This window comes from Mesoplodon mirus (assembly GCF_964341445.2).
Source record: "Mesoplodon mirus genome assembly, chromosome: 7".
NCBI classification, from domain to species: Eukaryota; Metazoa; Chordata; class Mammalia; order Artiodactyla; family Ziphiidae; genus Mesoplodon; species Mesoplodon mirus.
The window spans coordinates 3,616,085-3,631,425 of record NC_138983.1 but is presented as its reverse complement, the minus strand read 5'-3'; the positions used below and the strand labels follow the sequence as shown (position 1 = coordinate 3,631,425).

Below are 15,341 nucleotides of genomic sequence, written 5' to 3'. Positions count from 1 at the left end.
GATAACAATGCTAAGAAAGATAAAAATGACCACCATTCGCTGAGTTCCTCCCCAGCCAGGTCCTTGACTGGGTGCTCCTGAACATTCTGTTTCTTATAACAGCCCTGGGGTAGGTCTGTACCACTCTCCCATCTTACAAGTGGGTTCCCCCGCGGTGCCCAGGCCCACACCGCAGGGAGAAGTATCTGCTGGAAGTTGAACCAGGTGTGCCTAGCTCCAAAGCCTGCCTTCTCGACACAGCGCCCAGGAGCCTCAACATCAAACGCTGCCCATCTCTGCCTCCCCAGGTACTGCAGGTAAAGCTCGGTAATGGGTCTTGCGTAGAAACCGCGTCCTTCCGAGTCGTGCAAGGACCGGTTCCTAAGAGGCTCCGGGGGCCACACCGTAGGCTCCGACCAGCTGCAAACAGGTGACTTGCACTGGGGTGCGCTCCGGCGTAAGGTGTGTAGCCGTGACCTTCGGGAAGTGTCGGGCTCAGAACCTGGCACCCAGTAGACGCTCGATAACGGCCTTCGGTGTCCTCCGCGGCTGTAAGCGGAGAGTTGGGGGCAGCCCCCGAGGTGGAAGACGCTGTTCGGGAAGAGGACCAAACCCCGGAGCCCGGTGCCGGAAATCAGGAGCGGCGAATCGACCGAGGCTCACCCACCTGGGCGGGGCCGGGGGCGGGGCTTCTACTGTATCCACTCAATCGGCGTCCGAGAGGCGAGCCCGCCCCCCTGAGGAGGCGGTGCTTGCACACTCGGCCGCCCCCTGGGTTCCTCCCCCGGGGGACGGGGCGGGGCGTGCCGGCGGCGCTCGGCGCTGACGCTGCGCCGACGCGCCCGACGTCGGGCACGTTGACGCCGGCGACGCGCAGCCGGGCCCGCTCCTCCTGTGCTCTGCCAGTGTCCGGCCGCAGGCCGGCCTTAGTGACTGGGGGCGGCGGGCCCGGGGCCGCGGGCGCGGGGCGGGCGGCGGGCGCGGGCTGCCTTCGTCGGGCCCCGAGCTCGCCTGGAGCGAGCAGCCGCCCGCGAGCCGCCGCGGAGCCTCCTCGCCCGCTCCCGCCGGCGAGCAAGGTAAGGGATAGGGGGACTGAAACAGGGTTGGGGCGGAGCGGGGCCCCGGGCGCCGGCGCCCTCCCCGCGGGGGCCGCGCGGCTGGTGAGTGTCAGCCCCGGGGGAAGGGTGCGCAGCGGGGCCCGGGGTCGCGGGGGCAGGGGGCGGTGCCCGCGGGACCCCCGACGAACGGGCTCTCAGGGCCGTGCGCCCCCCCTCCCTGACCCCAGCGCCAAGTGAGCCGCGCCCCCGGGGACCCCAGCGCTGGGCGCGGGGGCGAGGACCTGTGGCCGCAGGAAGTCCCGAGCCAGGCTGGGTTCCCGTGGTGAATCGTTCTCGCCACCCTGGCGTCCGGGCTGCTGCAGCACCGGGTGCGGGTGCGAGCGGGCTAGAGTCGTTGTCACTGTCAGGTGCGTGGTACGCGGTCCTGGGCATCTCCGTCCCGGGGGTCCGCCGAGCCCGGAACACCGGCGGCAGCCTCGGGAACCGGCCCCCTGCCCCTCGCCCCGTCATTATATTTGAGACACTTAGTAGCCTCTCGTAATCTCACCTTTCACTTTTCCTTCCTTCCTAGCCGTGCACGTCTGTCTCGACCTGCTATATTTCCATTGTGGAATTTTCTTTGGGGGGGAGGTGTCTGTTAATTTACGTAAGTTAGGTTGACTGACCAACCATTGCAGCCGTTGAAAAACACTTCTCGCGCCCTTAACGAGTCCAGTTCCTTTTATCGCTCACCAAATCCAGCCCAAGAATTCAGGGAGCCGTCAGTCCTTCCTAGGAGCTGACTGCACACATTCCTCTAAGATGCCTGATGGATTTTGTACTTGTCAGTTTTACTGGCTGTATGCTCCTTCTGTGCTTTTCCTGAAAAATGATTGGGTGGCACGTGTTCTGACTTTCTCTCCCCCACCGGGAAATAGAAAGGAAAAAAAAAAAAGGTTACAGAAGCACAGTTGTTTTCAACAACTAGAAAGTACAGCTTTGCAGAGAAAATGCCACAGGGTTTGTTCTTTATGTGAGGGTAGTCTTCTTTGGTCTTTACTCCTTCACTGGATTATTGTCAGTATTAAATGTCTTCATCTTGTGTGTTCTGGGCACTTTGGATACGCATGTGTACGTTTTCCCAGTTTTTTTCTGTACAGAGCATAGCAGTCAGATCTGGGAATAATGAGGCTGTCAGCCTTTCACTTAGCAGCTACAGATAGCTATAAAGTTGCAGCTTTGTGGAAGCCTTTATTTTGCACCTGATGACAATGGTCTGGGTCTTTCATTTCAAGATGATGTGCGAGGTGATGCCGACCATCAGTGAAGCAGAAGGCCCCCCAGGAGGAAGTGGGAGCCATGGGTCCAGCTCCCCTTCACAGCCAGATGCAGATTCACATTTTGAACAGTTGATGGTCTCCATGCTGGAAGAGAGGGACCGTCTCCTTGACACTCTGAGAGAGACCCAAGAAACGCTGGCATTAACCCAGGGGAAGTTACACGAGGTTGGTCACGAAAGAGATTCCTTGCAGAGGCAGCTCAATACTGCGCTTCCACAGGTATGGGTGATTTTCACCTGAGTTTTTTCTAAACGCTTTTTTACGATGTTGAAATTTTTAGATGTGTATTTTGCGTAATCACTTGTGAAATGGTGGTTCTGTTATTTGTAAGTCCCATATAGATAAAATTCCTGAGGATTAAACTTCTTAGTGAGAACAAACTCTGGTGTACCATAAAGTTCTGTAAAAACACCTTGTTGCTCTTGTTCCCCTTTGGAGCGGCAGAAGGAACTGCCTAGATTTGGAATAGTGCTCCAGAGTTTTTGAAAAAGGGCCATGAAGTAACCAAGCTCTGTGGTGCCTTTGGTTTTGCTGTCTTAAGCTATTCCTTGCCTAAATGTGTATTTCCATGGGTTGTATTATGTATTTCCAATTTCCTAATGAAATTTACTGGACAAATAGGATTGATTTCACAGGAAAAATATTTTTACAGTCCACCTTTCTCAGAACACCAGTGTTTTGTAAATCAAGTTTGTTTTAGGGGATAGAAGACTGAAGATGGATTCCTTTGGAACTTTCTCTTTGGCAGATGAGAACTGTAAAGCTTACAGTCACACTAAAGTTTTTCATCTAAGGATATTGTGTTTGGAGCAGTGTTTCAAGGCCTTTTCTTATGGAGCCTAGTGAGGATCTAATGATAGGAGCAGGGAGAGGGTGTCAGCTAGAAGAGTGTGCGCTGGGTGGCACAGAGCACAGTGGGAGATGTGTATGTTACTTGGGTGTTTACGAGCTGTGTAGGTGCCATTTTACCTATTCATAATAGGTGCCTTTATGGTGCTTTCAGGTAGGCCTGAATAAGCGTGCATTTATTCTCTCATGATGGGTCTGCAGTGGTAAATTAGTAAATGAATATTTACTAGCCTTAATGCATTTCTGGGCTTTAGTCAACTCTCCTGAAACATTGATAAGCTAAGCGTTTGGATTTCCTTTTTAGCAACAATAATTTGATGTCAGTGCTGTAATGTTCTGTCTTGGTCAATTTGAGAATCATTAAGTTTTTTCTCATTTGAATCTTGTAAATTACCAAGTTTGTTTGGGTCAGATTTTACTACCACAAGCTTAGAAGGGTTGGCCAAATTATGTTTTACTGGGATTTTATTGTAGTATTTGTAAATTTTTTTAGTACTTTGGGGTTTTTTTGTTTTGTTTTGTTTCTTTCGTAACTGTATTTGTCTTCTTGTAATTTGAGGTACATACACTGAAGTGTAGTTTTTTGAAAGGATGAGCACAAGGGATGTAACAAGTAAGGGACAGGAGTTTTGTAAAGTCCAGTCTCATGCAGTGGAGGTTGTCACAGCAGCCAGTGGGACAGTCGCTCAGTGACTTGTTGCTAGCTGCTGCTCTGTGTTGTAGCCTGGAAATGCCTTGTTAAGTGGAGAATGTGATGATGTCACCAGCTCACCTCACCACCTGAGCACCTGAGTCCAGCGTTTCAGAAACACAGGAACCATTAAGTAAACACTTTTTGGATCCTTCCCTTTCTTGGCATTTGTCTTCTGTTTGGTGGCTAATTGTGTGACCAGGTAGGCGTGTGAATAAACTCCTGCCAGATTATGTAGGCAAGTAATAGTGTACTTAAGAAAAACTTAACTGTAACAGAACATACATCAGAAAAATTCACAAATCATAAGTGTACATCGCAGTGAATTTTTCATTAAGCGAACACACTCTTGTAACCACTGCCCAGACCAACAAATAGAACATTACCAGGCTTCCCAGAAGCCCCCTCCCACCCACTCCCAGTAATTGTCTCCCAGAGCTAACTGTGGTCTCGACTTTCTGCCGTTGATTAATTTGGCATGTTCTTGACTTTATGTAAATGAAATAAAGTAACGTGTATATTTTATTTCTTGATTCTTTCATTCAACATTATCTTTGCGAGCTCTATCCATGTAGGTTTGTTCGTTCTCATCTGCTATTTAATAACCCAGTGTATGAATGTACCATAATTTATTCTTTCTGTTGTTCATGGGTATCTGGGTTGTTTCTAGTTTTTACAAATGCTGCCCTGGAATGTTCTTACTTGCTTTTTGGTGCAGATATGTATGTGTTTCTGTTGGGCGTGTTCAAAGGAGTAGCACCGCCAGGTGATGGAGTATGTTCAGCCTTAGTAGGCTCTATCCAAGGTAGTGTGACCGTTGTCCTGCTCCCCACAGTGTGTGAGCCGTTGGTTGTTCGGACCCTCGGTATCGTCAGTTCTTTGGCTGTAGCTGTGTGGTGGTGCTGAGCGGTAGGAGCTCAGTGGGGTGGGGACCTGCTCCCTGACGGCCAGTAAACATCCCGGGCGTTCGCTGGCCACTTGCTTACCTTCTTTGACGAAATAATTGTCTTTTGCCCATTTTTTGATTGGGCTGTTTTGTTTCTTACTGATTTGAAGGAGTTCTTTTTATATCTTCTGAGTACGTATATGTATGGCAGGTTTTTTGGGGGGTGTGTTTGCCTTTTCACTTTCTCAGTGGTGTCTTTTTTTTTTTTTTTTTTTTTGCGGTATGCGGGCCTCTCACTGTTGTGGCCTCTCCCGTTGCGGAGCACAGGCTCCAGACACGCAGGCTCAGCGGCCATGGCTCATGGGCCCAGCCGCTCCGCGGCATGTGGGATCTTCCCGGACCGGGGCACGAACCCGCGTCCCCTGCATCGACAGGCGGACTCTCAACCACTGCGCCAGCAGGGAAGTCCTCAGTGGTGTCTTTTAAAAAGCATAAAGCTTTTTAAAAGCATAATTTTTTATTTTAATGTACCCCAGGTGATCAGTCTTTTCAGTAATATTTAATGCGCTTTGTGTTCATTGAAAGATATCATCACGAAGTTGCATGAAGATGTTATCCTGTAAAAGCTTTATTGTTTTATCTTTTACATTTAGATCTGTAATCCATCTGAAACTGATTTTTGTTGATTGTGTGAGATAGGGGCCAGGCTTCCTTTTTTTTTTTTTCCTTTAAGTGTATGGCTAACCTTTAAGTGTACGGCTAACCTTTAAGTGTACGGCTGACCTTTAAGTGTACGGCTGACCTGTAAGTGTACGGCTGACCTGTAAGTGTACGGCTGACCTTTAAGTGTACGGCTGACCTGTAAGTGTACGGCTCACCTTGAAGTGTACGGCTGACCTTTCAGTGTACGGCTGACCTTTCAGTGTACGGCTCACCTTTAAGTGTACGGCTGACCTTTAAGTGTACGGCTGACCTTTAAGTGTACGGCTGACCTGTAAGTGTACGGCTCACCTTGAAGTGTACGGCTGACCTTTCAGTGTACGGCTGACCTTTCAGTGTACGGCTGACCTTTCAGTGTACGGCTCACCTTTAAGTGTACGGCTGACCTGTAAGTGTACGGCTGACCTTTAAGTGTACGGCTGACCTTTAAGTGTACGGCTGACCTGTAAGTGTACGGCTCACCTTGAAGTGTACGGCTGACCTTTCAGTGTACGGCTGACCTTTCAGTGTACGGCTCACCTTTAAGTGTACGGCTGACCTTTAAGTGTACGGCTGACCTTGAAGTGTACGGCTAACCTTTCAGTGTACGGCTGACCTTTAAGTGTACGGCTGACCTTTAAGTGTACGGCTGACCTTGAAGTCGATACTTTATCAAACAAGCATCCTTTCCCCAGTGTGCTGCAGTGTCATCTCTGCTGTAAATCACGTGACCGTAAGTGTATGGGTCTGTTTCTGGACTCCCCTCTGCTCCACTGATCGTTTTGTCTCTTTTGCACAAATGCAACGCTATCTAAATTACTGTACATTTAGTCAGTCTTCATGTCTGGTAATTTAAATCCTACACCTGAGTCATTATTCAGTACTGCCTTGGCTAATCTTGACCCTTTGCATTTTCAGATAAATTTCAGAATCCACTAGGCTGTCTTTCCCCAGAAAATGTGCCGGGATTTTAATTGAGGTTGAATTTAATTTGTAGACCAGTGCGGGGAGAAATGACGTCTTTTTAATATAGTTCTTATAATCCATGAACACAGTATATATAGTCCTCCATTTATTTAGATCTTCTTTAATGCGTCTTAAAATTTTACAGTTTTCTGTATGTCTTATCCATGTTCAATTAGATATCTCATATTTTTGATACCATTATAAATTACTAGTATGTAGACATAGAATTAGATTTTCTGTATTCATTTGCTAAATTCATTTATTTCTAGTAATAATTCTTGTATTTTCTATGTATACACAATTATGTCTGCAGATAAGTTTTTTTTTCTTTCTTTCCAGTTGCTATAACCCTTTTTCTTTTTCTTGCTTTATTGTACTGGCTAGGATCTCCAATACAGTGGTGAACAGAAGTAATGAGAATAAATATCCTTGTCTCATTCCCAGTATCGGAGGAAAAGCTTTCACTATTTCACCATTACCTATGATATTTACTGTAACTTTTCTTTAATTTTTAAAAAAAATTTATTTATTTTACTTATGTATTTGGCTACTTTGGGTCTTTGTTGTTGCATGTGGGCTTTCTCTAGTTGTGGTGAGCAGGGCCTACTCTTCATCGTGGGCTTCTCACTGCAGTGGCTTCTCTTGTTGTGGAGCACAGGCTCCAGGCACACGGGCTTCAGTAGTTGTGGTACGCGGGCTCAGTAGTTGTGGCTTGCAGGCTCTAGAGCGCAGGCTCAGTAGTTCTGGTGCATGGGCTTAGTTGCTCCGTGGCACGTGGGATCTTCCCGGACCAGGGCTCGAACCCATGTCCCCTGCATTGGCAGGTGGATTCTTAACCACTGCGCCACCAGGGAAGCCCTACTGTGGCTTTTATGTAGATATTTTTATGAAAATATGAAAAATTACCTCTATTCTTAGTTTGCTAAGAGTTTTTTAAAATCATGAATTAATGGCTTCCCTGGTGGCGCAGTGGTTGAGAGTCCGCCTGCCAATGCAGGGGACGCAGGTTTGTGCCCCGGTCCAGGAAGATCCCACATGCCGCGGAGCAGCTAGGCCCGTGAGCCATGGCTGATGGCCTGCGCATCCAGAGCCTAGGCTCCGCAACGGGAGAGGCCACAACAGTGAGAGGCCCGTGTACTGCAAAAAAATAAATAAACTAAAATAAAATAAAATCATGAATTAAAATTATTACCTTAAATTTTCTTAAGTATATTTTCTGCAAATTTTAAAACAATCAAGTGATTTTTGTTTTATGTGGTGATTTAACTTTTTAAAAAATTTTGTGATTCTAGAATAATCCCAACCTGATCTTGATGTGTTCTCCTTTCGTTGGATTTTATTTGTTAATTTTGTTTAGGATTATTGCATCTGTATTTAAGGTCTGTAATTTTACTTTCTTATACTTCTTGTCCTTGTTGGGTTTTGGTATCAAGGTTATGCTCGTCTCATAAAACAAGGTGGAAAGTGTTCCTTTTTTACCCCCAGAAGAGTTCCTGTGAGATTGGTGTTTTCTTTCTTAGATTTTTGGAAGAATTGATTGGCAAAACCAGCTGGTGTAGGATTTTCATTATGGGATGGCTTTTAATTTCAGATTTAATTATTTACATGGAAATAGAATTTTTCTGATTTTATATGTCTTCTTGTGCCTGTTTAGGTAAAGCATTTTCCCCCTGCTAGGAATTTATTCAGGCCACCCAAACTTTCCAATTAGTAAGTGTAAAGGGGTTCATAATATCCCCTTTTTAAAATCCTTGATACTGGTAATTTGTGCTTTGTCTCTTTTTCTTAATCAGTCTCTAGGGCTTTATCAATTTTATCAGTCCTTTCAAAGAACCAACTTTTGGCTTTATTGATTTTTCTTTTTTTAATTTCATATTTGTTTTCTATTTCCTTATTTTCTGCTCCTTTTTCTTCCATCTGCTTTGTGTTTCGTTTGCTATTCTTTTTTCTGGTTTCTTGGGATAGATGCTTAATTGATGTTTAGCCTTCTTTCTTTTCCAGTATATGTGTTTAAGGCTATAAGTTACCCTCTAAACACCATTAGCTGCATCCCACAAATTTGAATAAGCCAAACTTTCATTTATCTTTTATGTAAAAGTATTTTCTAATTTTCATTGTGTTTCCAAAAATTATTATTTAAAAAGTTTTTAAAGAAGTGTGTCGTTTAACTTCCCAATGTTTGGGGAGGTTTTTCTCATTATTTCTGTTGATTTCTAGCTTAATTCCATGAAGATCCCTATCTTAGTCTTTTTGGGCTGCTGTTATAAAATACCATAGACTAGCTGACTTATAAACAATAGAAATTTATTTCTCATAGTACTGGAGGCTGGGAAGTCCCAAGATCAAGGTGCCGGCAGATTCCATGTTTGGTGAGTCCTGTTTCTTGGTTCCTAGATGTCCAGCTTCTTCTCACTGTCCTCACTGGGCGGAAGGGGGCACAAGGGAGCTCAGTGCACTTAGGACTTCACCCTTCCCGGAGTCCGTGCCTCCTAATACCATCGTCTTGGGGGGGATGAATTTTGAGGGGGCATAAACTGTCTATCTACTGCAATCCCTAAAGATACCCTGCATTAGTTCAATGCTTTGAAATGAGTTGAGCTTTCCTAACGGCCCAATACACATTCATTTTGTGAAGTGTTCCTTGGGCACTTGAAAACAGTGCGTATCAGCGGGAATGCAGTATTCTGTGTGTATCAGTTAGATCAGGTTTGTTAATCATGTAATTCAGATTCTGGTAGTCACATTAAATAAAGTAGAAATAGGTGAAATTAATTTTAATATATTTTATTTAACACAGATATCCAAAATATCATTTCAGTGTGTAATCAACATGAAAAAAACGAATGAAATATTTGACGCTCTTTTTTTCATACTAAGTCTTTAAAATCCACTGTGCATTTCCTGCTTGCAGCACATCTCAGTGTGGAGCAGCCACGCTTCAAGTATCACTGCCTCATAGCTGCACGTGACTGCATACTGGACAGCCCCCTTCTACTGAGAGATGCATCTTAAAGGCTCCCACTGTGATGATGAATTTGGCTGTTCCTCCTTTTCTACTTCTCTCCGTTTTTCTGTGTTGATGTTTTGAGATGATGGTATTAGGTACATTCAAATTTAGAATTCTCCTTGCTAGACTGAACTTGTATCATTAAGAAATGTTCCTTTTTATCTCTAGTAACGCTTCTTACTTCAGACACTATTTGACAGCGATATCTGCCACATCAGTTTCCTGTTGGTGTTTGCCTGGGTATCTTTTCCTTTCGCCCGATTGTGATCTTCTATCTTCACATGTACTCTGTGACTAGTGTACAGCTTTTCTTTTAATCAGTTTGGCAGTTTCGTCTTTTAATTAGGGTCTTTGCTCTCTTTACATGTAGTTGCAACATTGCAGTTTGTAGGTACAGCGTTACTATTTGTGTTCTGTCTGTCCCACCTCTTCTGTGTTCTTTCTCTCTTACCTTCTTTCAGAAGTATGCAGTGCTTTTAACTCTGTGTCCCTGTGTCAGTTGTCGGATACACACTCGCAGACACAGGGCGTGTTTTACGGTTCAGCCTAGGTTCGTGCCTGCCTTTACGGCCCCCCCGACACTGCTGTTTTCTTTGACACTCAAGCTGCCCTGAGCGCCCCCCACCTCCTGTGTCACTGCTATCATACTTTAAGACGTTAGATATATGTTTGGCATTATCATCATTGTTTTGTACAGTTAATATTGTGATTTATTCTCATAGTTACCCTTTTTGTTGCTTTTCACTTGTTTTTTCATATTTCTGTCAGAGACTTCTTTTTCTCGAAGAACTACTTTCATATTTTTTTTAGTTCATGTCTGTGGGTGATGAGTTGTCTCATTTTCATTTGCCTGAAACGTCTTTATTTTGCCTTCACTTTTTAAAAATAAATTTATTTAATTTTATTTTTGGTTGTATTGGGTCTTTGTTGCTGCAGCGAGTGGGGGCTACTCTTCCCTGTGGTGCGCAGGCTCCTCATTGCGGTGGCTTCTCCCGTTGCGGAGCACGGGCTCTAGGCGTGAGGGCTTCAGTAGTTGTGGCTCACGGACTCAGTAGTTGTGGCGCACGGGCTTAGTTGCTCTGTGGCATGTGGGATTTTCCCAGACCAGGGCTGGAACCCGTGTCCCCTGCATTGGCAGGCAGATTCTTAACCACTGCGCCACCAGGGAAGCCCCTATTTTGCCTTCACTTTTGAAGAATGTTTTTGTTGGGTATAGAATTCCAGGTTGGTGGTTATTTGTTTTTCAGCGTTTTATAGATGCCAATCCCTTATCTTCTGACTTCCTTTTTCTGGAAAAGTCAGCTCTCAGTGTTGTTGTGCCATTAAAGGCAGTGCCGTTTTTCCTCTGGGCACTTTAACATTTTCTTTTTGCCTTAGACACCAGAAGAGCTGCTGAAAACCAATGTGTGGTTTTCTTTGTTGAGTCAATGGCTTGATTCTTAACCAACTTTGACCATTATCTTTATAGGTGTTTCTTATTCCCCTTCCTGTCTCTCCTCCACTGTGAGGAGCTCCATTTATATGTACACTAGATCTTTTTAACAGTGTCCTGCGGTGTCTTTTGGGCTCCTTGGATAGACTTTTTTTCCTCTAACTTCTTTTTTTTTTTTTTTTAAACTAATCCATCCTTCAGTTCATTGATCCTGTCTTCAGCTGTATCCGATTTGATGTTAAGCCCATAGATTGAGTTCTTAAATTCAATCACTGTTATTTTCAAGTTCTAGAATCCGTTTTGATTCTTGGAAAATTTTCCTTTTGTCAAGTATATTTTTTTCTTTTTTTAAAATTTTTTGCGGTACGTGGGCCTCTCACTGTTGTGGCCTCTCCCGTTGCGGAGCACAGGCTCTGGACGCGCAGGCTCAGCGGCCATGGATCACTGGGCCCAGCCGCTCCGCGGCATGTGAGATCTTCCCGGACTGGGGCACGAACCCGTGTCCCTTGCATCGGCAGGCGGACTCTCAACCACTGCGCCACCAGGGAAGCCCTGTCAAGTATATTTTTGAACAGTTGAAGTTGGCATCTGATAACTCTAGTGTATGGGTCCCCTCCGGATCTGTTTCTATTTCTGTTCTTTTTTTCTCTTGGTCCTATTTGTTGTTACGCCCGTTTTTGTTTTTTTAGTTGAGTGTTGGACATTATGTATGAAAAACTGTAGAGGTTCTGGGTGATGCTGTCTTCCTTCAGAGCTTCCTGTGACGCAGACCCAGGGTAGGGTCACAGCTCTCGGTTCAGTCGGGGACTCAGTGACTCGAGGCTGGGAGTCCTTGTAAGCCTCAGTCTCAGCTGCCTTCATCCACCTTCCCCCCAACCCCAGGGTGGAGCCCTCCAGGGTCTCCATCTGGAAGCTTCCCAGGGCCCCTCCTTGGCAGGTCCAGAAGCCCAGTTTTTGTCTCCTGAGCACCATGAGGTTACTGCAACTCAGCTGCTCAGCCAGTTTGTGCAGAGTGCTGGGCTCATTTTCTGTGCCTCCCTTTTCTCGGGGAGCTTAGTCCGTAAAGTCCTAGCTGACTTGTCAGGCCTGTACTAGAATTTTTGTCTTCCCAGCCTTATGGAACTGTCCAGAGCTCTGTTAGCTAGTCCCCTCTGCTTGAGTTTTCACTGCGTTTTCTTCCCAGAGTCAGCGTGGGCAGATGCCCCGAGGGAAGGAGCGCCCCTCTCAGTCTCCCGCTCCCTCACTGGGCTTCCCTTTTCTTTGGAGTCTTGGACCCTCCAGTTTTGGTTGCCTCAGTACCTCTTTGATGCCTTCAGACAGACTTTAAAAATGTATTTTATTTAGCTTTTCTAGTTCTTGGCGGGCTGACCTACAAGCTGCTCACGTACATAACTGGAAGTGGGGAATAAGTGGTGTGTTCTCTCCATCTGAAGCAACACGTAATAGTAAATATATTTGATCATCTTTATTTGATGCAGGAGAACAAGGACCACTGGTCCTTGCTTAGTCCCCACTATTCCGTTTCTAATCAGAATCCCCAGTTTGCCCATGCTCGGCCACTTGAGCTTGGAAAGAAGATGGAGCAAGCGGCCCACTCCCCCTGGAGACAGAGGACCTGAACTCTGGCTCCTCTCGCGGCCATTGTCCCAGCCCCGCACTGGTCTCCCCTCTTCCCCTTGCCCTGTGCCAGCCTGGTGGTGATGACGGGCTGGCGGTGGCAGAGGAGAAGGCTGAGGAGGTGGGAGGGGTTATGTGACCTTTGTTCTGTGAATTGGGTTTTCTTTTTCAGTGTTCAAAAAAATTACTGCTTTTAGTCTTCCTTTCAATTTCATTTTAAAGTTGAAAATGAAGATTTTATTCTTAAAGTTGAGTGCAGTGATTTTACAGTCTTTTTGAAAGCAACAGTTGAGATTTTAAAAAGACATCTCAGAGAACTCCAATATATAGAACCGAGAAAAGAGAATGTGTTCAGGCTGAGTTGTGGGCAGGACCCCAAAACTGTGCCGCTGACTCTGCCAGAGTCTGCTAATTCCTGAGACTGGTGGATACAGGACTGCAAGCACCCGAAGGACTAAGGTCCTAAAATCACAGCTTCGTCTGCCTGCGTCAGGAGTGTTGGTTGTCACAGCAGAGGTTTGGGCTGAGCGGGGAGCAGCGTAGCCTGTGCCGGGATCGGAGCGCAAGGAGGGCGGAAGCGCAGCCCAGCCAGGAGGGTGAGAGGGGACAGGAGACGATGCGGGACGGAGGAAGGGGTGACACCTGGTGGGGTCTGAGGGGCTGCGGCCGTCAAGGCTCGGGCAGGGATGCCCCTGAACGTCTGCGATGCCCCCTCCACGGCACCAGTTATCTGGCAACCGAGGGCCGAGGTCGAGAGGCTCTGGTGGGAAGAAACCCCAGCCTGTCTCAAGCACCGGTGAGTTCGCAGCGGGTGGGGCTTCACTGTCAGTGCCCTTAGCAAGGGTGGATCAGCACTGCTCAGCTTGAGTGAGTGAGTCAGTCAGGGAGAACTGGCCTCAGAATCAGAGTGAGGCGAAAGTGGCTCAGTGACTCCGCATCCGGGGTGGGTTCTAGGGATGCCCGGGACTTCAGGTGGGGCCCTTCCAGTGAGCGTCACTGGCGGCTTTTTCAGTAAGTGGAGGTGGCAAAACCCCTCTCAGGAGACCACGGGTATTTCTAGTGCTTTTGGAACAGTGAATACTGTTCAGTAGCACTTTGGAACAGTGTCCTTTCAAAGTCGTGTTCGAGCACCGGCCCCGCCCTCTTCGCACACACTCACTGCGCCGCTGAGCAGAGCCCTCCGTCTCCGTGGGGCCCCTTGTGACCGAGTTGCTTCCGGGTTCTGGGCTCCTGGGAGACAGTGGCAGAGGCAGAGCTCTGCAGCCATTTCGTCTCGAGATAGCGGTGATGGTGGTCGTAGTGGTCATAGTGGTGACGGTGGTGACGGTCTTGGCCTCAGTGGGGAAGGATTGGCACCGTCTGGTTGAAGGTTGTTAGAGGTCATGCTGGTGCTGCGTGGAGGATGGGTGGGGCGGGGCCAGAAGGGATGGGGAAGAAACCACGGGGGTACATGGGCTGAGCCGCAGCGTCTCTCAGTACTTCAGGCAAAAGTTTTAAACCCCTCAACGCCACCCATCTTGCAGAGCACAGAACAACGTATGTAATACTTTAATAAAGTATACGTACCGCCTATGTGTATAATGTGTACACTCATATCTTCAAATAGTCACTGAGCGCCTGTTCTGTGTCAGGCACTGTTCTGGGTGCTGAATACTCAGTGTGTAGGAAGGGTCCCGTGGCCCAAGATCTCTTTATTGGTGCAAAGAGAAAGAGAATGAAAGACTCTGTGTAGTTGAGTTTGGCCAAGTTTGATGCGTGGACAGGACCGCAGCAGAAGCAGCGGCCGATGCTGGGTGTCTGCGCAGGGGGACTCGGCCGGCGGCTTCCTCACGTTTCCACGACCCTCTGTCCTGCCCGCTCTACTGCTTGAGCTCACACATCCTCGCCTGGCGCACCTCCATTTGGGTGGACTTGGGGCCTCTTGAATTCAGCACGGGCCCAAACAAGCTTTTCCCCACGTCTGTCCCTCCTCCTGAGATGGTACAGTTTTCTACCTAGTCAGGTGGTCAGAAAGCAAGGAGACCGCTTGTCTCCCCTCCTAGTCTCCAGGCCCTGGAGGAGGCACCTTTCCTGTCTCTCGGACGCCGCCTCTGAGGTCCACTGGCGAGATCTGGACCCTCTTCTTCCACCAGGTTGATTCAAGGAGGGGTTGACCCCAGCGACCTCTCTGTCCCGCAGCAGCCATACTGGGTTGTAGGACATTCCTCACAGGAGATGTTTTGTTTTCCTGCAGTTTCTTCGTAAATATGCTGTTCTCTCAGAGAAGAAGTTCCTTCTTCTTACCCTGTCTTCTGCTTGCTAGCTCTTAGCGCTAGCTACTGCTAAGTAGTTTGGTAACTAACTCTTCTGGAGAAGCAGTTTTGCCCTGTATATAAAGATCCTCAAAAAGGCTCATATTCTTCTTTTTTTTTTTTTCCAGATTAATCTTTCATTTATTTATATTTTTTTTAACATGGATTTTGGAGCTAGACAGGTCTGCATTTTACTTTTGACTACAAATTAACTGCCTGCTGTTAGGCCAGTTGCTTATCTCTTTTTTTTTTAATTAAATTAAATTTATTTTTTATACAGCAGTTTTTTTTTTTTTTTTGAATTTATTTTTGGCTGCGTTGGGTCTTCATTGCTGTGTGTGAGCTTCCTCTAGCTGTGGCGAGCGGGGGCTGCTCTTTGTTGCGGTGCGCAGGCTTCTCATTACGGTGACTTCTCTTGTTGCGGAGCACGGTCTCTAGTTGCGTGGGCTTCAGTAGTTGTGGCTCGCGGGCTCTAGAGCGCAGGCTCAGTAGTTGTGGCGCACGGCCTTAGTTGGTCCACGGCATGTGGGATCTTCCTGGCCAGGGA

The 15,341-nt window shown here is 47.1% G+C and overlaps 1 protein-coding gene across 4 annotated transcripts in view; it reads left to right on the top strand.

Moving 5' to 3' along the window:
- Positions 1–950: 950 nt before the first annotated feature.
- The window catches only part of PPFIA1 (PTPRF interacting protein alpha 1), a gene marked incomplete at its 3' end in the record, with an annotated part of 89,786 nt that continues 75,395 nt past the window's right edge, over positions 951–15,341 (top strand). For all 4 annotated transcript variants that reach the window (XM_082628794.1, XM_082628793.1, XM_082628792.1 and 1 more), the window contains exons 1-2: positions 951–1,055; positions 2,312–2,575. In XM_082628794.1, the coding sequence (XP_082484920.1) occupies positions 2,312–2,575 (264 nt within the window). In that variant the 5' untranslated portion in view covers positions 951–1,055. The remainder of the gene's footprint in view (positions 1,056–2,311; positions 2,576–15,341) is intronic.